The 23,398-nt window shown below is 40.1% G+C and overlaps 3 protein-coding genes and 1 long non-coding RNA gene across 12 annotated transcripts in view; 2 read left to right on the top strand and 2 right to left on the bottom strand.

The window, feature by feature from the left end:
- Nucleotides 1-757: 757 nt before the first annotated feature.
- Nucleotides 758-14,593, bottom strand: setd9 (SET domain containing 9). Of its 9 annotated transcripts, none has more exons than XM_087270039.2 (7): nt 12,154-12,312; nt 11,107-11,432; nt 7,964-8,087; nt 5,031-5,146; nt 2,223-2,328; nt 2,035-2,141; nt 758-1,936 (listed from the first exon to the last, which is right to left on the bottom strand). In XM_087270039.2, the coding sequence occupies exons 1-6, from the start codon at nt 12,258-12,260 to the stop codon at nt 2,054-2,056; spliced, it is 867 nt and encodes a 288-aa protein (XP_087126165.1). In that variant the 5' UTR covers nt 12,261-12,312; the 3' UTR covers nt 758-1,936; nt 2,035-2,053. The 9 variants fall into 9 exon arrangements, 5 of the variants coding, with proteins under 5 accessions (XP_087126165.1, XP_087126163.1, XP_087126168.1 ...); XR_015500701.1 differs by lacking the exon at nt 12,154-12,312 and adding an exon at nt 13,813-14,593 and having other exon boundaries at nt 1,517-1,936; nt 2,223-2,302; XR_015500698.2 differs by having other exon boundaries at nt 1,517-1,936; nt 2,223-2,302.
- On the top strand, nt 14,159-16,278 carry pdxp (pyridoxal (pyridoxine, vitamin B6) phosphatase). Its single transcript, NM_001128705.1, has 2 exons — nt 14,159-14,787; nt 15,907-16,278. The coding sequence occupies exons 1-2, from the start codon at nt 14,190-14,192 to the stop codon at nt 16,233-16,235; spliced, it is 927 nt and encodes a 308-aa protein (NP_001122177.1). The 5' UTR covers nt 14,159-14,189; the 3' UTR covers nt 16,236-16,278.
- A 2,719-nt stretch (nt 16,279-18,997) lies between these two features.
- On the top strand, nt 18,998-21,655 carry LOC147834964 (uncharacterized). Its single transcript, XR_015500708.1, has 2 exons — nt 18,998-20,605; nt 20,675-21,655. It is a non-coding gene; the product is annotated as an uncharacterized LOC147834964 (long non-coding RNA).
- Nucleotides 21,656-22,794: 1,139 nt separating this feature from the next.
- Nucleotides 22,795-23,398, bottom strand: part of ccl27b (chemokine (C-C motif) ligand 27b) — a 7,351-nt gene continuing 6,747 nt past the window's right edge. The window contains exon 3 of the mRNA NM_001128268.2: nt 22,795-23,398. This exon is cut by the window's right edge and continues 1,841 nt beyond it. The gene's annotated coding sequence lies outside the window, so the exon portion shown is untranslated.

The following is a 23,398-nucleotide window of genomic DNA, read 5'->3' as shown; positions in this document are numbered from 1 at the left end:
TTTATTCACTCAACTGCAAGTGGGTGTAGAAAGCCGAGTGTGTGTGTGTGTGTGTGTGTGTGTTAGCGTTTCTGTACACAAGTGAAATGTTTTTTTCACAGGACATACTAGCGCTAGCTGAATGTACAGTATTATCGCTTCTTAGGGATTCACCGAACTTCTTCGATGACACGAATGTCTCGCGGTTAAGCCCAGTTTGCAGTGTTGCCTTAACCCTCATTCAAAGCTTGCATGTTGAATCCAACTTGAAGATGGTTTTCCAGGACGGCGATCATCGGACGGCTTGTAAAATTGTGTCTCCCTTTGTACGTTCAGCCAGAATTCTCCACGTTTTGTTTTATTTTGTCTTGGCATACTTGAAGGACGTGTGTTGATCAACTTAAATACAATATTCTCCAAACATTCAGTCCTGTAGGTTTGTGCAATTCATTTGTCCTGTCCCTCCAACAACCGAAAAGAGCTTTAGGAAATTGTGTTGGTGCAGTAATTTGTCCAAAGTTTGTAAGAAAAAAAAAAAAAAAGCTTAAAATCGAAAACGTAACGTACTGGTCGTCTGCTTCCTGGGGGGAAATGTACATTTTTTTTTTTTTTTAATAACCCTCATCTTTGGAATGTTTTACACTTTATTTCCTTTAATATCAAGTCAATTTTCATTCACTTTGATGCATTTTTTCAGATCTAAATTGAGTTTTACAACACTTTTTGTGGTGTAATAATGAAATGATAGTGTTTAAATAGACAATCAAGCGGCAGTTCATATTGGGAAAGGACGTTTTATTATTCGTAATGTTTGTACATATACACTGTTCTTGTTTCGTTGGCTTTTATTTTGTATTTTCTGTTGTACTTAACTGGCAGACCGTTCCAGAAATAAAGGTCTGGAGATATTACAACCGTGTCGAGGAGTTTATTGACATGCTTACATACGTGTGAGGCTTGGATTTTGTTCCTCTGGATCTTTAATTGCAGTAACGCATCATAACACTGATGAGTGATCCATTTGTTTATAGCAAAAAATAATGATTACATTTATATTGTATCTTAAGTGAAAAACTCGACAGCTTCTGTCTTTAAAACTTAAAAAATAAACAATTCATTTTTTTTTTCCAGCTTAGTCTCTTTATTAATCAGGGGTCGCCACAGCGGAATGAACCACCAACTATTCCAGCATGTTTTAGGCAGTTGATGCACTTCCAGCCGCAAAACAACACTGGGAAACACCCATACACTCACACTGCAGCCAATTTAGCCTACCCAAATCCACTATAGCGCACATGTTTGGACTGTGGGGGAAAACTAAGCACCCGGAGGAAACCCACACCAACATGGGAAGAACATGCAAACTTTACACAGTAATGCCAACTGACCCAGCTGGGGCTTGAACCAGCAATGGTCTTGCCGTGAGTCGATTGTGCTACCCACTGTGCCACCATTAAACAACATGTTACAGCTAAAATAAAGTCTTAAACACACAAGACTGGTCTTAAAGTGTATCTGATAGTAATCAAGCTGCAGGTAAATGCTTAACTTTGAGCTTTATTTACGTATAAAAATAAATAAACAAATGTAAAGCAATTATCCACAGCATAGTATTGTTTTCATAAAGACAAGATTGTAACTCCTGACTGTATAATTAGTTTTTGAGACAATTCCCCAACATGTTTTAACGGTTTAACGTCTCATCCGAAAGACGGCGCTCACTGAGCAGTATAGAGTCCCCGTCACTATACTGGGGCATTAGGACCCACACAGACCGCAGGTTGGGCGCCCCCTGCTGGCCTCACTAACACCACTTCCGGCAGCAACCTAGCTTTCCCCTGTGGTCTCCCATCCAGGTACTGACCGGGCGCAGCCCTGCTTATCTTCAGTGGGCGACCATGTGAGAGTTGCAGAGAGCTAGCTGCCGGCCAAAGCCTAAAGATCCATTAAATGTTTCCTAAACATTAATACAAATAAATGTGGCCATTTTCAAAGTTCTGCATTAGAAAAGCAATCATAAACCTTTAAATATGTAATAAACGCACATGAACTTACAAAAAAAATACAAATCAGTTTAATGCACGATTGTGTAGTAGTTAGAAAACAGCTCTTCACCATCATCAATATCTCTCAGTGCCACAAGAACAACACAGCGCAAAGGTCTGAAAGAGAAAAAACAAGATGAAAGAGTAATAAATGACAGAATGTGCCAATATAATAATCCTACAAATGACAGATCTTGCCTTTTACTATCAGCTCTGTAATTAACGTTCGGCAAATACTGACGGAGCTCCAGAGGAAATCCATCCGGCACGTCCAACTCCTGAAAGCAAACATTTGCGGATTTCTCTGTCAATAAAATCACAAATCAAAGTATCGTCGCTGTCACTTTATAACTGTTTATACAACTGGCTCTCGAATCTGATAGTCATGCGGTATTCCCTTAATAACAGCACTCCTACAGCCTCTTCACCCTAGTGTATTACTCCACCAAAAGACAGCAACTCACTACAGCAGGGGTGTCAAACTCAATCCCTGGAGGGCCGAAGCCCTGCACAGTTTAGTTCCAACCCTGCTCCAACACACTTACCTGTAGGTTTCAAACAAGCCTGAAGGACTTACTTAGTTGGATCAGGTGTGTTTAATTAGGGTTGGAACTAAACTGTGCAGAGCTGCGGCCCTTTTGGAACTGAGTTTGACACCTGTGCACTACAGTTTGACAAATATTGCAGCTGTTGGACAACATAATGTACCATTGAGGCTTTTCAGGTGAGAATGTAGTTGTTTAGATTGCAACTGTGCAGTTTATTTATAAGCATAGTGCCTATTTTAAATACTTATAATTTCTGAGAGACAGCGTGTCGGCGGCTGTTAGGCTTTTCATATTGAGCAAAGACGGTTGACGTCCATCCACAAGGTGGCAACATAAGCTGCATAATAAGACCTTAGAGGAGAGAAACTCAGCGAAATTTCATACTACAGCTGTTCAAATCATTATAGAACAGGTGAGTGACTTTCTAAGTTAATCTCTCGCTTTTTTATGTTGTAGTGCTGCATTTTTACTAGGGTTGGGCATCTAAGCTATAATGCCGATCCGATACGCATCTCGATACAAAGAATACGATCCGATATATTAGCGATACATTTGTGACATATTGCGATGCAACACGATACGATTCACACCCATATCACGATACGATGCGATATTTCAGCACTAACTAATTAGATCAAGTTTATGAGATGATGTGAAAGAGGATGCTGTGCCATTGAATGAGTTTGATTATTTATTAACCAAGCAAAACCAAGACTTTTTTTTACAAACTGGCTCTTCTCTCAGAGCCAGAGTGTCAGTTTACAGTAGAGGGCCATTTTAGATAATATAGCACATATTATTTAAGTATTTTCAAGATAAACAGAATGTATAAGTGCAATATATATTAAAAATATATATATATATATTTGCACTCTTTCAACATAAATAAAATTAGCATTGCACAATAAGAATTGTGATTTAACTTTTCAACTATGAAAACAAGTTTTACAAAGATATATTTTGCCACTGATTATTCAAAACTTAAGGTGGTGAACTAGCAGTGTTATGCTGCTTTGAAACATCACTGTCACTGTAAACAACAGGCTAATAAAAATATAACAAACCAGCAATCTTCTTGCTGTGAGGTGGTCAAACTACCCACTGTGCCACTGTGACACCCAATTATTTTTATCATTATTATTATTAATATTATTATTATTATAATTAAATAAAAATTAACAGGAGGTGTTTAAAACCTTCGTTCTCCGTGACACTAGGTTGAATATCTTTGCAGATGAACAATGCAATAGCATTCGTTATTGGCATAGAGCGAGCAGAACTGTTGCGCATGGAAAAAAAAAAAACTTGCAATGCTTTTCTCACCACTTTTGGAGCTGGTTGAAGCAGTGTGAAAGCCGGGGATGCAGAAACACTGGAAGATGCTTCCACAACAACACCGTGGCGCCGCTTCAAGTGAGATATCAGATTAGTCGTACTGCCCGCGTATTTTACAGATGCGCGGCACATTTTGCAAATTGGATCTGTCCTGTCATGTCGTCCATCCTTAAATCCATAATGTTGCTTGCCATACTTTAGATTTAAAACTCAGTGGGGAATAAAATGTTTGTTTTGCTTCTCGCGCTTTCTGAGGGCGCTCCACTAGCTTCATCCGCACACCTGATACACTGAGTTGTAGTGTGTGCACATCCGCAAATCCGTTGCTAAGGCTTACTTTATGTAGGTCGATTAAATTATGCACCAAAAACAGGTTGACAACACTTGTTAATAAATAAAAAATACATTCTATATTAAAAATATAAGCTGTATCTCGGAAAAATCGATGCATCTCGCAAAAACCGATGCATCTCGATTTGCTTCCAAAATTTCATTCATCCTCTGCTGCTGAACCGATGCACTCGCATCGTGAACGCGCATAACCGCGTATCGATACATATCGGTTAATCTTCCCATCCCTAATTTTTACCATAGCAGTCTGCTTGGGTTTGCTTTGATTTGGCTTTTTGGGGTTAATTACTGTGATTTCTTGATTGCACCAGAGAAATCTCTGTAGACTGATGGCATTTTATGCTGTTCAGCCTTATAATCGTAAAGTGTGCGCAAAATCACCTGTTTTTGTCAATGAAAAGCCCTTACTGTCGGCCACCTAAAGACCTGTTTGCAGTAAGATTGGGACAAAATGACACCTGAAATCACTTGGTGTCTTCAGTCCCTTAACACCTTTTAAGTGTTGTTAACAGGAAAAGCAACATTACAAATTGGTAAATGCTTTACTGTTACAACCTTTTTTAATGTGTTGCAAGAACCAAAATTGAAATATGTGATTATTTTGAAAAAACAACACAGTAAATAATGTGTGTTGAATTGTCTGCAATGGAATACAAGTCAAATAGTTTTTTTATTAACGTTTTCCACACTGCCCCAACTTTGTCTGATTTGGGTTTGTATTATATCAGTCTGCTGTAGATGGTGAAATGTGTAAGAGTGCAGCCTGACTGACCGTTGGAGCAGTTGTTGACGTATTGTCCGACAGCGAGAGGATTTTCAGGATGAGGCGTCAACCAGGAGCCATCGCTGAGACGCAGAGGACCAAACCTGTCCCGTCCACTACACGATCTGCTCCCATCAGTCAACACATATGAGTTCAGTCTTATGATGCCAAACACAATGTTAAAGGAATAGTTCACTCAAAAATGAAAATGTGCTCATTTCCTCACACTCGAGTGGTTCTAAACTTTTATGAATTATTTTCTTCTGTTGAACAGAAAAAGAGCTGTTATCTTTAATTATGTTTACATCCACCTACTTCTAAGCACATTTTCATTTCCATTAAGCACATCATGCAAAGACGCACATAAGTTTTACTCATAGAAAGAGTGTGCGCACAGCTGAGTAGGATAACTTTTTATCCGATAAGATAAAATGCACATAAACTCTGATGGACACACATTTACTGAATAAATTCCAGCATGAACATCAAAAAAAACATGTGATTTTGTTTTAACAGATCATGTGTAAAGAGTCCACTGAAGGTGAGTGTACTGAACCCAAGTGGTTTATTGACAAAAAGTACAAAACAAACGCAACCAGAACTTAACAGTAAACTTGACAGAACTACAAAACAAAACATGAAAATAACCATAAAAAAGAACTCCTGGCTTCACACGGCAAAGCAAAAACAAACTAACCAACCAACTAAACAAAGAACCATCCAAAGAACCAACCATCCATCCATCCAACCAATCAACCTTCCATCCATCCATCAATCCATCCAAACATTCATCCATCCAACTAACCAACAATCTATCACTCCATCCAACCAACCAACCAACCAACCATCCATCCATCCAACCAATCATCCAACCAACCATCCATCCATCCAACCAATCATCCAACCAATCAACCTTCCATCCATCCATCAATCCATCCAACCATTCATCCATCCAACTAACCAACAATCTATCACTCCATCCATCCAACCAACCAACATTCCCTCATCCAACCAACCAACCATCCATTCATCCAACCAACCAACCAACCATCCATCCATCCATTCATCCAACCAACCAACCAACCAACCAACCTTCCATCCATCCATCCATCCATCCATCCATCCAACCAACCAACCAACCATCCATCCATCCATCCATCCATCTATCCAACCTTCAATCCATCCAACCAACCATCCATCCATCCAACCAACCAACCATCCATCCATCCATCAATCCATCCAACCATTCATCCATCCAACTAACCAACAATCTATCACTCCATCCATCCAACCAACCAACCAACATTCCCTCATCCAACCAACCAACCATCCATTCATCCAACCAACCAACCAACCAACCAACCATCCATCCATCCATTCATCCAACCAACCAACCAACCAACCAACCAACCTTCCATCCATCCATCCATCCATCCAACCATCCATCCATCCATCCATCCATCCATCCATCCAACCTTCAATCCATCCAACCAACCATCCATCCATCCAACCAACCAACCATCCATCCATCCATCCATCCATCCATCCATCCAACCTTCAATCCATCCATCCAACCAACCATCCATCCATCCAACCAACCATCCATCCATCCATCCATCCATCAATCCATCCAACCATTCATCCATCCAACTAACCAACAATCTATCACTCCATCCATCCAACCAACCAACTAACATTCCCTCATCCAACCAACCAACCATCCATTCATCCATCCATCCAACCAACCATCCATCCATCCATCCATCCATCCATCCATCCATCCATCCATCCATCCATCCATCCATCCAACCTTCAATCCATCCAACCAATCTTCCATCCAACCAACCAACCATCCATCCATCCATCCATCCAACCAACCTTCCATCCATCCAACCAACCTTCCATCCATCCAACCAACCAACCAACCAACCAAAAAACAAACAACCATCCAGCCAACCATAAAAACGATCCATCCATCCAACCAATCAACCATCTATCCATCCATCCAACCAACCAACCAACCAATCAATCATCCATCCATCCATCCATCCATCCAACTAACCAACCATCCATCACTCCATCCAACCAACATACCCCCATTCAACCAACCAACTAACCATCCATCCATCGAACCAACCAACCAACCATCCCTCCATCCACCAACCATCCATCCATTCAACCAACCAAACAACCATCCATCCATCCAACCATCAAAAACCATCCATCCATCCTTCCATCCAACCACCCAACCATCTATCCAATCATCCATTCCTCCAACCAACCAACCATCCATTCATCCACTAACCATCCATCCATCCATTCAACCAACCAAACAACCATCCATCCAACCATCGAAACCATCCATCCAACCATCAAAACCATCCATCCAACCAACTAACCAACCATCCATCCATCAATCCATCCAACTGATTATTGGGAGTCCATGATGGGTAAGGGCCAATGAAGGGAATTTGGCCAGGACACCGGGGTTATTCCCCTACTCTTTACGAGAAGTGCCATGGGATTTTGATTGACCAGGACCTCGGTTTAATGTCTCATCCTAAAGACGGTGCTTACTTCCCTATACTGGGGCATTAGGACTCACACAGACCGCAGGTTAAGCGCCCCCTGCTGGCCTCACTAACACCACTTCCAACAGCAACCTAGTGTTCCCATGTGGTCTCCCATCCAGGTACTGACCAGCCTCAGCCCTGCTTAGCTTCAGTGAGTAACTGGACTTGTGCTGCAGGGGGATTTGGCCGTGGAAAAGTACATAAAACAGTCATGGTAGGAACAAAAAAGAAGTCAATGTCTACTTTCAAACATTCTGCAGTGCATCTTCTTTTGTGTTCAACAGAAGAAAAAACTGAAACTGGGGTAAATGATGACAGAATATTCATTTTAGGGGGAACTACCCATTTTAAGCGTTAAGCTATACTCACCGGTACACTATCTTGGAGATGGATTTATCGTTGCCATCAATCAAAATGCCATCTATGCATCTAAATACAAATGGATTTCTGACTGATTGGAAAAAGATGGGTTCATCTGGCTGATAGATGGTTCCTGTGAAAGGAGAAAATCAAAACATCATTCCAAGGATGCACATGTCAATACGGGAATTACCAACCTACGTCACACATGACGTCGCACGGGTTCAGCCGCGCATACCAGTCGCAAAAAAAGACCGGTTGCAATAGCAAACATGTCGTGTTGTGCGGTAGGATGCCAAAATCTAAGACTGAGTGAAGACCTGATTAGAAATGCTGGACTCTGCAGTTATCATGTTATATCAGGTAAGTTCACGCTGTGCTGAATCACACACATTACTCATTTTTGATTGCAGCAATGATTTCAGCAAAAATATAATAATATAATATATAATATTCAATATGGTGAATTAAACTGCGGACACTGAATGCTAAGAACATTACCCTGCTGTACAGGTGCAGTTGGCTGTCACAATACAGTTGTTCTGGTTGTTGATGATTACCCAGGCCTTGTATAGTTCTGTCTTCTTTTCTTGCTTTCGGCTAGGCAGAACCTTGGTTTTTAGCACTACAATATTTTTAATCTGGTAATCCTGGGACATTTTTTCTTGCACATGACCACACAGAACAACATTGGTGGCATCCAAAGACTTGTAGGCCTTTAACTTTTCTCTTTAAAAACACTTGGAGTTTCAATGAGATGGTTGTATATTTGGGGCTTGATGATTGGCCATTTCGTCTTATCCATAGACTGTAAAATATATGGATGTAGTATCCGTGACGTCACCCATAGGTTTCTGAAGAGCGCAAAAGAAGCCACAAGTAGGCGCGGCCAACCGTCGCCATTTTGGTCACGCGTCATCACACCCACGGCGGGATACCAAACAAGGGCAAAGAGGCGGAGAGTGGGCGGAGCTACAGACACCTGCTAGCATTTAGCTTGGACCTGGTTCAGACACACTTTACTTTGGGAGAACGCTTAATACTTTATCACCTGTGACTCGTTTGTATTCTGACCACTTGTGCTTGGCTGTACACTATATCAATAAAGTGTTTAGACTTTTAAAAACACTGCTGTAATACATTGAGCCACTAAACATTGTTCTTATGACGTTTTTCAACAGGAGAAAAACGCAAATTACTTACAAACACTTCAGATGTAGTCTGTGTTAGTTACTGTAAGACTATTGATAAAATCCAGCATAACACTGTATGACAACGCTTCAGATGACTGTTCTAGAGCCCACAGCTAATCAATCTGACAGATTCTGGAGTGCATTACAGCTCTAAATATAAATATAAACGATAAATGATCTTAAATAAAACAAATACATGTATAGAGATGGTATATAAGTATATAACTTTACTCACATGGGAAACGGAGGCCACGTGAATGGTTTGTGAGCACAATTAAGTGCCCTCAGCATGCCATGCCATCTAATAATTGTGGGAAACAAGTCCAAAAGGCAGTCGACTGTGTAAAGCCACATAAAACAATACAGAAATACGATAAATATGCCGAGTTCAGTGGCTAATCTGCAGAGGTGACGTGACGGCGACCAGCGAGACCTAGCTGTCACTCAAGTGGCCACGCCCTTAATTATGCAAACTTAATATAACTTAATATAAAGGAAACGGATGAGTTATAAAAAAATTCACCCCCCTCACAGTTGTCATGAAGGGTAATATTAGCTGTATTAACCCAAATCTTTTTTTGTACCAGGCTGTAAACACCTTTTTTTCTGCTGTAAAGTTGGCCGTTCTAACAGTGGGCTCAACTGAAATTTGCTCTGTTTTGGAGCCAGGAGCGGCCAGGACTAGCGGAATTTCGGATGAATTGCAGTTTTAGTTACTTCCGTATTGGCTTCCTGAGGGAGAGCGGGAGGTTGCCGCTTGGTCTTATCCAATATCCATTGGGAGGGTGCTATCAATACCAGCAAAATTACCAGCAATTTTCCGGAAAGGTCTGTATGTGTGAACAGGCCCTTTTTGAAAATACCAGTAAAAAATTGAAGTTGTAACATTACCGGTAATTTGCCGGAATGCTGCGCTGTGTGAACGCAGAAGAAAGATTGCCAGAAAGAGCGCGTGCATGTGAGACGTCTACATTAGCCAATCAGAACACTCGCATTCAATTCTGCACGGTTTATGAAAATTAAAGCCTTTAAATATTTTTCCAGACACATTCAGCAGCTAGATGTTAGTCAGATAACGTTTCTATGCTCCTTCTTAATGCCAACTGTGTAAAAAATCATCGATAAGATGCTTATGAGAAGCCGTTGTTTGTTTACCTTCCAGTAGCTTGACGTGTGGCATGTGCCTGCGAAGCAGCTGGAGAGCGCCAGCACACACACATATCATACATCTCGACATGCGAAAGTCTTCCTCTTTGTTTTCATCGAAGTACTGATCCATCCACAGAGTTTGTAATGTCGTCAAATGTTTCCAAACACAAGCGCAGGCATTTAGAGCTCATTTCCGGCTAATGATGTCAGAATTTACCAATAGTATCTGGATGCAGCCTTTATCATGCAAGCTGAGACTGCATCACTCAGCGATGCAATGTCAGACACAATGCACTCAAATGGAGCTAGTGACGTCACTGTGACGGGTAGGGTTAGGTGAGCCCATTAAAAAGCATTGGATGCAGCCCAGATTGCACTGCACCAGGTCTGCAGCCAGACCCCTCTCGAATTTACCGCTATTTTGCAATGGATGTGTTGACGGTATTTTGCGGAAAAATTCTGTAACGTCTTCGCCTGTGTGAACACCGCTTATTTTATTTACCGGTAACGTCATTCCGTAAATTTACCGTAAATTTACTGGTATCCCTGTGTGAAAGGGGTTATACTCTGGAGACACAAAAGTTTTAATTAAATCTTGAAAAAGAGTTACAATAGGTGCCCTTTACTATTTAAATGTTAATAAGAGCCACTTTTCTAGGTCCCGTAATGCTATTCAAAAGCATAAATAAAAGGGAAAGAACAAAAACACGAATCTAAAACGGGGAAAACTGCTAATTTAAGGATATTTTTTCCAGTGTATGAGGATTCTGAACTGCCCGTCACACTACATGACATCATTAAAACTGATACCTGGATACATCGCTACAATGCTTCCTGCCGGCACGCGTCCCCGCATCACAAACACTCCAGTTCCCGCACGCTCCAGAGAGCTGATTTTCCGCTCGACACTGAAGCCCAGAGTCTCAAACATCACTGTAGACGGAGGAGCGCCGTGTGTTTTACTCTCCACATTACTATATTTACTCTGAGTAGACCTGGGCAGTAACCCGAGCAGCTGGCGTTGATTCTTCACATCGTTTTTTAGGAGGTGTGTGAATAAACACACAAGAGATTTGAACACGTCTTCATCCGCAGTCATTTTGTCTTGAGCTCGATTCTCCACCTGTCGAAGAGTTCTGAACAAAGAAACAAACACACAAACACTCGGTTACTGTTGACTAGGCTTAAGTATGGAGCTTAAATAGTGACAAAACCATCTGAATTTCAATTGTGCTCATTTGAATTATTGAAGACTGCAGGGTGGCATAGTGGGTAGCACATTCGCCTCACAGCAAGAAGGTCGCTGGTTCGAGCCTCGGCTGGATCAGCTGGCATTTCTGTCCGTAGTGTATGTGTGTGAATGAGTGTGTATGGATGTTTCCGCATCCGCTGCATAAATCAAATGCTGGATAGGATGACAGTTCATTCAGCTGTGGCGCAGTGGGTAGCACAATCGCCTCACAGCAAGAAGGTCGCTGGTTCGAGCCTCAGCTGAGTCAATTAGCATTTCTGTGTGGATTTTGCACGTTCTCCCAGTGTTGGCATAAATATATAACATAATTAAATATTTAATAAAACAATTACAACTTTGGATTTAATGTTTTGACATTAACTAAGTAATGCTTTTTATAGTTGTCATTACATTGACTAGATTTATATTAACTAATGTTATCAAATGGAACCTTGCTGTGCATATTTAATCAACAAAAAGCCTACAGATAGTCACAGAATGTTTAATTTTGTAGTGTGAATATGTCACAGAATGTTTAATTTTGTAGTGGGAATATGTTAATGCTGTCTGTGCTACAATGAACCACTAACGTTAATTTAACAATCACCCGCTGGACCCGACCATACCTCTCATTTTTCTGCAGGTTTAACGCTATCCAGGGAACAAATCTGTGTCTGTAGGACTTCCACCTCACCTCAAAGGCTTTAAAAAGAGCTTTAATCATATTGTTCATTTACATATGACCTGCACATGCAGTCTGCACTCTCCGAAGTGGTTCAACTCATGTGTTCATTTCCCTGCTGTTGTTCGAATCGTGAATTTGATTCGTCTTAGTGATTCAGTTGAACAGAATTGCAAATCACTCCGCATTTAAAGTAAACATCTTACATGATAATTAGGATGTATTCGAAGATATTGTGATAAACGATGATTCGTATGCACTTAATTAATCAATGCTTAAAAAAATGGTAATTAAATGCTGGGTCGAAGCTTCTGTGAACCGGTTCACTGAACTGATTCGAATAAAATGAATCAGACCTCTCAACGTGATCCTGTATTACCCCCATCTAGCGTTTGGGAGAACTGTGCAACAACAACACGCTTTAATACATTTTATTTTGTATTTAATTAGTTTTAACTTTACAATGTAACTTTTGAGATTTATCTTATGCTTTGAAAATGAATATTCATCCGACATTTGTTTTAATTCCATCTCTCTTGGTCAGTTCAGCTCAGTTATCTTGTCGTGGAGGGCAAACTCCAGCTCCTCAAATCGAGTTTGCTGTTTACATTGTTTTGACTGTTGTAAGAGTTGTTAAATATTTAATAAATACGCGAATATGTTTTTAAGAAAATATTATCAATATAACAGCTTATACAGATTAAAATATACGAAGAAATATTTTAAAAAAATCTTTATAAAGGAACAATTTATATCATATTCATTCATTTTATTTTCGGCTTTGTCTTTTTTTAAAATCTGGGGTCGCCACAGCGGAATGCACCGCCAACTTATCCAGCATATGCTCTTCCAGCTGCAGTTAAACCGTGCTAGCAAGGTGGTGCAGTGGGTAGCATGTTGGCCTCACAAGAAGGTGCTGGTTCGAGACTCGACTAGGTCAGTTGGCATTTCTGTGTGGAGTTTGCATGTTTTCCCCGTGTTCGTGTTTCCTCCTGGTGCTCCGGTTTCCCCCACAGTCTAAAGACATGTGCCATAGGGGAATTGGGTAGGCTAAATTGTCCATAGTTCATGTGTGTGATTGTGTGTGTATGAATGTTTCCCAGTAATGGGTTGCAGCTGGAAGGGCATCCGATACATATAACATATGCTGGATAAGTTGTCGGTTCATTCCACTGTGACGACCCCAGATTAATAAAGGGACTAAGCAGAAAAGAAAATGAGTGTGTGTGTGTGTGTGTGTGTGTGTGTGTGTGTGTGTGTGTGTGTGTGTGTGTGTGTGTGTGTGTGTGTGTGTGTGTGTGTGTATTTTTTTCTATTACACGTTTAACGACAGATTCATGATAATAGAACAAACAATATTTAATGTCAGGATGACAGAAGGCAAATATTAACAGAACAAAATATCATTAAGAAACAAAAAAACAAGTAATAAATTAAGAAATACAATTCCTACAACTATAAACAAGCAGGGCCTTTACCTTAATCATAAATGTGGAAAACATAACACAAATGGACAGGTTCCAATGCCTGTTAAATCTATAAAATATGTATATAAATCCGTATTTTCAGTATCTAAAACATTAAAGAGCCTTTGTTATACTACCTGGCCACTTAGAGAAACTTCCAGTCCTCCAACCTCCTTTTATAATAATCAACATCATACAGCAGCAAAATGTTGCTGTAATAATCAATCACAGTGAGGTACACCTGCTCGCCTTCTGATTGGAGGACACAGAGAAAAAGGCGTGTTCTTTGTGGTATCCTATAATCTGATTGGTCCGTCTTCATCGCTCCGTGCTTCCAGTAGGATTGCAGCAGTGTGTATGGTAGTGATGGACGCGCTGGTGAGCCGCCCCGCAGCGTCGCGTCCGTTAAACCGTTTAATCGTTAACTAAAGCTGACGCACGCCAGGTCGCCAGCGCGCTTCGTTAAAAGAGTCGCAGCCGAACGCTTTCCACCATAGGACCGCGGGCCAGTAGAATGGCGGGTGGCGGTAGGGGCTGCGTGGCGCTCCGCGGGGCTCAGATCCGGGACCTGCTGGACGCCAAACACAACGTGCTGTTCGACTGCGACGGCGTCATTTGGAACGGAGAAACGGCTGTTGCCGGAGCCCCGGAGGTGGTCAGTCTCCTGAAGCAGCGCGGGAAGCGCGTGTTCTTCGTCACCAACAACTGCACCAGGCCGCGGGAGAACTACGTGCAGAAGTTCAGCCGCTTAGGCTTCGCGGATGTGGCGGAGGAGGAGATCTTCAGCTCGGCGTACTGCTCCGCTGCTTACCTGCGGGACGTGGCGCGGCTGCAGGGGAAGGTGTACGCGATCGGCGGCGGCGGTGTGCTGAAGGAGCTGCGGGACGCCGGGGTGCCCGTGGTGGAGGAACCCGCCGAGCAGGAGGAGGGCACCAGCATCTACAACTGCCCGCTGGACCCCGACGTCAGGGCGGTGCTTGTGGGCTACGACGAGAGCTTCACCTTCATGAAGCTGGCCAAAGCCTGCTGCTACCTGCGGGACGCCGAGTGCCTGTTCCTGGCCACCGACCCGGACCCCTGGCACCCACTCAGAGGAGGCAGGATCACCCCGGGTAAGACCGCCTGGAACACGATGCAGTTTTAGTGCAGCAAGTCATTGAGATAAAGTTGGGCTTTTAATCAGTGACAACTTGTGACACGACCTCTATATTGTTTATGATGGTACTGAAATCGCCTAAAACGATAGCACTGTTTGACTGACTGGAAACACTGTTGTGTGTTGATAGTCATTAACTGATAAGTTCCTTATTTGGAGTTTGCTAAGTATACTTTTCTAAAGTTATATTATTAAGTAGACACTCCGAAATATCCTCATATAATGTGTAATTTGTAAATGCAACAAGGTTATTAGTGTTGTAAAATGTATTTCAATGTGTACAAACTGAAAACGAAAAATAATGGGAAAAAAAACATTAAATAAAAGTTCAAACGATATTATTTTTTATTTCACATATGCATGTTTTATTTATGATAATCCCAAAATAATTCCACAGAAAACCGCAGATTTTTACCAGTGAAAGTGAAGGGGACACTATACTGTCTGTGGGCGCCGTTTTTCGGATGAGATGTTAGACTGAGGTCCTGACTCTTTGTGGTCATTAAAAATCCCATGGCACTTCTCGTAAAAGAGCAGGGGTGTAACCCCGGTGTCCTGGCCAAATTCCCTTTATCGGCCCTTGCGAATATGGCCTCCCAATCACCCTTTCCACCAAATTGGCTCTATCACTGTCTCTCCACCAATAGCAGGTGTGTGGTGAGCGCACTGGCACTGTTGTCCTGTGGCAGCCACCGCATCATCCAAATGAATGCACCCCCTCATGACTGTGAAGTGCTTTGGGTGTATGGCCATACACAATAAATGCACTATATAAATACACATTACATTGCAGAAATAACAAAAAACGTCCGCAGATTCTGTCTGGCCCGAACAATGACTTGCCTACTTACCCTAACCTGCCTAATTAACTATTGTTTAAAAATGTTGAGAGGAATTACATGAAATTAGGGGAAAATATGCAAGAATTAAAAAATGTAGAGTGACTGGCTGCATGTGATACCTGAGAAAGCGTCTCTGTCCGGTGTGTGTTGATGGAGAGGCTGTTCGTGTTGAGTGTCTCTGGAAGCTGATTGTTTTGTGAGCTGCTCATTCAGTGTTGGACAATGCTGTGCAGGTTCTGGCAGTCTGACGGCGGCTCTGGAAACGGCCAGCAGCAGGAAGGCCACAGTGATCGGGAAGCCCAGCCGCTTCATGTTCGACTGCATCTCCAGTCAGTTCGACCTGGACCCGTCCCGCTCGCTGATGATCGGAGACCGGCTGGAGACGGACATTCTGTTCGGCAGCAACTGTGGCCTTTCCACCGTCCTGACGCTCACCGGCGTCTCCACCCTGGACGAGGCTCAGCGCTACCGGGACAGCCAGAGCCCCGAGCAGAAGGACTGCGCGCCGGATTTCGTGGTGGAGTCGGTGGCGGATTTCCTGCAGGTGCTGGAGGAGGAGTGAAGAACACGGACTCTGATCAATCCTGATGCTGTTCTCCACGCCTGCGCTTGCCCGCCTCACACCCTGACAGAGGAACACAACACTGCTTTTGCATTTTACATTTCTCCTAAACCTGGAATCATCAAACCTGTTCCTGGAGGGCCGATGTCCTGCAGATTTTAGCTCCAACCCTAATCAAGCACAAGCTAATCAAGCTCTTACAAGGTATACTTGAACCACCCAGACAGGTGTGTTGAAGTAAGTTGGAGCTAAACACTGCAGGTACACCAGCCCTCCAGGACCGAGATTGGTGACCCCTGTCCTAAACAGTTAAGTTTCAACATTTATGAATCCATTCAGCTGATCTCTGAGTATAACAGGAGCAGTTTTAGCTTAGCTTAGCATAAATCATTGAATCAGATTGGACCGTTAGCATGACTCGAAAATGACAGAAGAGTTTCAATCCTTTTCCTACTTAAAACTTAACTCGGCTGTACACTTCACAGTGTACACAAAAGGTGCGTTCGACATGAAGCTCAGCTGCAGCCGGTGATCAACGAGATTAGCGAGGGCGGGGTTGAAAACGGAGCCGTCAAGCCGGACAGCTGAACACTTCTGGGCTCAAACTTGCTGCAGTCATGATGACCGATCACATGGTGTCATCATAATTTATTTATTTTTATTTGTAACAACAAAACATTTACAAATAAAACCGAATGCAGTCTCTACAAACTATAGTTCATTTATAAACAATAATTATGATTTAAATATATAACAAATGCATGAGAGAGAGCGCAATTCTAGGAGTTTAAACATCACTTTAGGCTAATACGTTTTGTTTGAATATGCTAAAAGGGGTTTATATATGTACATTTATAGATGTAAAACTTTCCAATGCAAAACGCAAAACAAGGTGTTTTGATTAAGTCTTAATAAATCAGATAATTTTGGATAATGAAAGCATTTTAATCCAAAAAGATTGAAGAAAAGGTCAAATAAGTGAGCTACACTTTAAGCGGATGTTTCCCAGAAAGACCAGGGATAAACGGATAGACAGGAAATAACATATATTTGTATTATAATCATATAATTATTTAATAAACTAGTTCTTTAACTTAATTTGTTAAGAAAGCTTTAGGGTGGCTCTTCAGATGCTGCACAGTCTGAGTCTGCCGTCTGATCTCGGAGCGCTGTCGCGGTACTTTGATGCCACATGTGACAGTCACGTGGCGTCGGCGCAGCATCAATCCGGACAAGATTTCTAACCAGCATGCACCGCTTTAAGACAGATTTCGATCGATCTGCGCAGCGCCGCATGAAGTCCAACGCACCTAAAGACTAGGGATGCAGCTGTTCTAGATTAGGGTTGTGCGGTTCTAGTTTGAGGAATAATCATGGTTATCACCGTTATTATGCATTTATTAATTTCACAACACAGAAAATCACATGAAAACTCCTTGTATTTTAAAATGTTATTTATTGCTGCTCAGTAAGCAAATTATACAGCATATAATAATAATAATAAAACAAACAATATCAACAGAATTGCTGACAAGGGGTCCAGTTCGGGGACCACAGGATGTCATCTCTGTTTTTAGCAGACGATGTTCTGTTGGCTTCATCGAACATGGAGCTTCAGCATGCACTGGGGCGGTTTGCTGCCGAGTGTGACGCGGCTGGGATGAGAATAAGCACCTTTAAGTCCGAGGCCATGGTGCTCCACTGGAAAAAGGTGGTCTGCCATCTCCTGGTTGGAGGAAAGTCCTTACCCAGGTGGAGGAGTTCAAGTATCTTGGGGTTTTGTTCTCGAGATGGAGCGTGAGATTGACAGGCGGATCGGTGCAGCAGTAATGCGGTCGATGTGCTGGTCTTGTGGTGAAGAATGAGCTGAGCCGAAAGACAAAGCTCTTAATTTACTGGTCAATCTACGTTCCTACTCTCTCCTATGGTCATGAGCTTTAGGTCATGACCGAAAGGACAAGATCTCGGACACAAGAGGCTGAAATGAGTTCAGAGTGGCAGGGCGCACTCTTATGGATAGGGTGAGGAGCTCTGACACCCGAGAGGAGCTCGGAGTAGAGCCGCTGCTCCTCCACATCGAGAGAAGTCAGCTGAGGTGGCTCTGGCATCTGTTTCTGATGCCTCCTAGACGCCTACCTAGGGAGGTGTTCCACGCATGTCCCACCAGGAGGAGGCCTCGGGGAAGACCCAGGACACGCTGGAGGGACTAAACAAGTAATTGTAAACTGAAATTAATCTAATTTTAACATTTGGCTTAAGAATTGAATGTTTTATGAGATGAAAATTTTATTAATTTGCATTTAAATTAAGAATTTTTCAGGATCACAAAAAATTGCATCAATCGGGTCTGAAGTTAGCTTAATTGCTTCATGTTGTCCAACACAAATCAGTTGTGTGGAACCCAGCATTCTTCACAGTGTAGAACACGATAATCCAGAAGAGTCAAGCTTTAAAAAGAAAAATCATTTAATTATGTAACTCTCCCTCAATAGTGCTGCCTAACAAAAATAAAATAACACGATTAAAAAAAAAAACTAAATACAGAAATCAAAGAGTTTGTTTTTATTAAATTGTTTTTATTTTGTTGTAATATTAAAGATTTTATTTCACTTTTTTAAAATTATTTTATTATTTTAATGTAATTAAGAGTCCCCCTTTTTTATTAAAAAATTAGTTTTAGTCATTGAACGAACTAAGAAATTAAGAAAATATCAAATAATGAAGGTAATTAAAATGTAACTCGCCCTGAATAATACTGCCTAACAAAAACAAAATAACACAATTAAAAAAAATAAATGCAGAAATCAAATAGTTTTATTAAATAGTTTTTTATTTAGTTGTAATATTTAAGATTTTATTACATTTTTTAAAAATTATTTTATTATTTTAATATAATAGAGTCCCCCTTTTTTATTTTATTATTCCAGTCCTTGAATTAATTCACTAATTTCAATTGATATCAACTTTTGTTGGTCTAGCTTATTTGAGCTTCACCCTTCAATAAAATATATAATAAAGAAATAACGTCATGCTGTTTATATTCAAAGTAATCATTAAACTACTGTATGAATGATCTTAATTTGGGCAGTTTTTACAGTGTAATACACAAGGTAATTCCAGAAGTCAAGCTTTCAATAGAAAAATTATTTAAAGTTTTTTTTCAATTCTGAGTGAGATGCTAACGGTCTAATCCGATTCAATGATTTATGCTAAGCTAAGCTGAAAGTGCTCCTGTTAGACCCAGAGATTGACTAAATGGATTAAAAATGATGAATCTCAACTGTTCAACCCTTGAGGAGATGTAAAATGAGTCTATTTACAAAAACAAAGGAGGCGTGTTCCTTTAATAACCGCATCTGATGACGAGGGTTTGTTTGAGATGCTTTTACAAGCTCTGAAATATTACAACTTTCTCCCCATAATTATTATTATGTTTTACATTTTCCATTAGTTTTACTTGGTTTTATTTATTTTCAATTCCCCCTAAAAATAACTTTCAAAAATATGATAACGTATTCTAAATTAAGAAAATATAAAAAAATGAAGGTAAATAAAATGTAACTCGCCCTCAATAATGCTGCCTAACAAAAATAAAATAACACAATTAAAAACTAAATACAGAAATCAAATGGTTTTATGAAATTATTTTAATTTTGTTGTAATATTTAAGATTTTATTTACATTTAAAAAATTTTTTTTTTATTATTTTAATGGAATTTAGAGTACCCCTTTTTTATTTTAGTTTTTATTCCAGTCATTGAATGAATTCACTAATTTCAATTGATATCATTAACTTTTGTTGGTCTAGCTTATTTGAGCTTCACCCTTCAATAAAATATATAATAAAGAAATAACGTCATGCTGTTTATATCCAAAGTAAATATTAAACTACTGTATGAATGATCTTAATTTGGGTTGCGTAGAATGAATAAATTGATTCACAACAGGTTAAGATTGTAATCGAATGCAATAAAAGGCCCGTAAACATTACATTTTATAAGCAAAATTTAAAAAAATAAAATAAACACTCTCAAATATTGTCACATTTAATAAGTCACAACAAAAATAAACCATTTAATGTTCATTTCATGTCAGATTTATTACTTTTAATGCATATACACTATCTGACAAAAGTCTTGTCGTCAATCCCAGTTGAAAGAGCAACACATAACTCGACTTCTAGTTGATCATTTGGAAAAGAAGGGAGATTTTTCTGATGAATTATCTGTTGAGCTGCATCCCAATCATCACAAATACTGCAGAAGACCTACTGGAACCTGCATGGACACACGATTTTCACAGTAATCAGTCAAGTTTGGTAAGGGAAAAGTCATGGTTTTGGGTTACATTCAGTGCGTGAGATCTGCAGAGTGGATGATCAACATCTACAGCCTGAGGAATCAAGACATTTGTGCTGCCCATTACATTACAAACCACAGGAGAGGGTGAATCCACATCAAAGTTCCTTAAAAGCATGTATCTCCAGGATTGGCCAAACCAGTCACCTGATATGCACATTATTAAGCATTATAATTTATATCATTGCCTTTCATATACACCACTTCTGATGCCAAATGATCAACTAGCAGTTATTATTGGCTGTTCCTAAAACTTGGATAGGCAACAAGACGTATGAAGAGTCAGGTAGTGTTTAGCACTAATACAGCCCTCTTTGATTTGTGAAGCAGTGTTAATGCACAGAGAACACAGACGAAAGCGTATTTATTGATCATTTCCATAATGCAGATTCATTCCTACTTAACTGGTCAGACGACAATCAAGTAAACCGCACTTGTGATTGATCATAGTCAAGTCTAGTTATAAATCACTGTGTGCTTGTCAAAATCTGTACTTAGTAAAGGGAAGGCTTAGATATAACCTTGACGAATGCAATGACCAGGAGTTTTCTGTGCCAACTTGAACTGTATTTATTTTTGATCATATTTATTTTAATTAGTGTTGTGTTTGACTGAGATTAGTTTCTGGACTACTGCTCACTTGTTTGTTGATTGGGTTTCAACTGCCTTCATTAACAAAAGTGACCTTTTTTACCAAAGTAGTTGACGTTTGAGAGCCGTGTGTTATTTTGACGCTCGTTCACAGTATAGCAGATCATCATTCAGCAGGAAAGACAGCAAAATCATTGGAAACCACTGAAGGTGACACTGCATGGATGAGAAACACAAGTGAAGTGCTTTGAAAGGGATTGAATCTTGATTATTAGTTTGTCAGATGTTCATGAAAATGGCGCACATTTGATTTCTAGCCATCGCTCATCGTCTTTGTGTCCTTTATAAGCAGTAATAATGTTGAAGGGAAGCCAAACGTCTGTAAATGCATCTGACGTAAACTGTGAATTGGTTTTAATGCTCTCGATGTGGTTGTGAACTCATTTTTTAGTAATAAAAATACGCCTTGTATCTCTTGTGTCATTATTGTACTGTATTATGTTATTATTGAGTAGAGGATTAAGACTTGAAGTCTGTGTGATAACATTTACAGTGAGCATCACTTCATCAAAGTTGTCCTAAAATTATTTACAATTTTTACAAGCGTTTTTTTTGGTCCACTTCAAACGTTGACTGCTGCACAATGCTTATATTTGCTAGTGTACGTTGTTAAATTTTAGGTGAACAGCAGTTAATCCGTGCAAGACAAATTAACTTAATGAGGAACAAGACGTTTTGGTCAACTTCAAAGTCTGAACGTCTGCTTCACTAAATGTGGTGGTCTTTAGTTTAGTATACATTACATTATTATAAATCCAGCAATTGGAGACTCTGATTAACACGTATTTTACAATAATGTACTTAACGTCATGTCATTAAAACTTTAGAAATGAGTTGTAAAAATCTCTCCTTTAAACCAAAATTGGGGAAGAAATAAACTGGGCGAATAATTCTGACTCCAACTGTGTTCATGCTGGTTTTGACTAAGCTTATTGTATATATCGACAGCTTATAATGTTTTGAATAAAATAATAAATGTTTATAACTCATCTCTAATCACTGATTTAATTTTTCTTTGCCATGATGACAGTAAATAATATTTGACTAGATATTTTTCAAGACACTTCTATACAGCTTAAAGTGACATTTAAAGGCTTAACTAGGTTAATTAGGTTAACTAGGCAGGTTAGGGTAATTAGGCAAGTTATTGTATAAGATGGTTTGTAGACTATCGAGAAAAAAATAGCTTAAATGGGCTAATAATATTGACCTTAAAATGGTTCATAAAAAATAAAAAAAAACTGCTTTTATTCTAGCCGAAATTAAACAGACTTTTTCCAGAAGAAAAAACATTATCAGACATGCTGTAAAAATGTCCTTGCTCTGTTAAACATCATTTGAGAAATATTTAAAAAACAAAATTAAATTCAATGGGGGGCCAATAATTCTGACCAACTGTATCTGAAACAATTTGTACAAATGAATGAGAGGAATAATGAAGCACATCAATGCCTTCTAGAGTTTCCCGCCAGAGGAAGTGACATCACTTGGAGCAAATAACAAGCTTTTTCTCTCAGTGCTGATGAACTGATGAAACAGTTGAGCAGAACTTCGAGACAGACACATAATGATTATTTTATTACAAAATTACACCAAAAAAAAAAAAAAATAGACGTTTCATGGAATTTTTAACTGCCCAAAGTAAACACACAAAATAAGATGGAAATTAGAGTTACTTTATGATATTTAAAGCTGAATGTATGATTCAGGAGGCAAAAACAGCTATGAGAGTCTTTAAAGTTCTATATAAAAGGTCCCTAAATACCCATAAAAACATTATTTCTAATGTTATATGATACATTTATATAATTCATTCATTCATTTTCTTTTCCACTAAGTTCCTCTTATTAATCTAGGGTCGCCACAGCGGAATGAACCGCCAACTTATCCATATATGTTCCCATCTCTGGGAAACATCCACACACACGCATTCATACACTATGGACAATTTAGCCAACCCAATTCACCTGTACCGCATGTGTTTGGACTGTGAGGGGAAACTGGAGCACCCGGAGGAAACCCACGCCAACACAGGGAGAACATGCAAACTCCACACAGAAACACCAACTGACCCAGCCGAGGCTCACGGTGGCTCGAACCAGCGACTTTTTTGTTGTGAGTCGACAGTGCTATCTACTGCGCCATTGCGTCGCC

The sequence above is a fragment of the Danio rerio genome, chromosome 10, assembly GCF_052040795.2.
Source record: "Danio rerio strain M-AB ecotype USA chromosome 10, GRCz13ab, whole genome shotgun sequence".
Taxonomy (NCBI): domain Eukaryota; kingdom Metazoa; phylum Chordata; class Actinopteri; order Cypriniformes; family Danionidae; genus Danio; species Danio rerio.
This window is presented reverse-complemented; position numbering and strand designations above follow the sequence as displayed.

Bases quoted from the DNA above. Each gene is read 5' to 3' on its own strand.
- pdxp (NM_001128705.1), top strand. From the start codon at position 14,190: ATGGCGGGTGGCGGTAGGGGCTGCGTGGCGCTCCGCGGGGCTCAGATC. The intron at 14,788-15,906 runs GTAAGACCGCCT...AATGCTGTGCAG, and splicing joins AGGAGGCAGGATCACCCCGG to GTTCTGGCAGTCTGACGGCG.
- setd9 (XM_087270039.2), bottom strand. From the start codon at position 12,260: ATGAACAATATGATTAAAGCTCTTTTTAAAGCCTTTGAGGTGAGGTGG. The intron at 11,433-12,153 runs GTATGGTCGGGT...TTCTTTGTTCAG, and splicing joins AACCTGCAGAAAAATGAGAG to AACTCTTCGACAGGTGGAGA. The intron at 2,329-5,030 runs GTCAGTCAGGCT...TTTTATTGACAG, and splicing joins CGTCAACAACTGCTCCAACG to AGAAATCCGCAAATGTTTGC.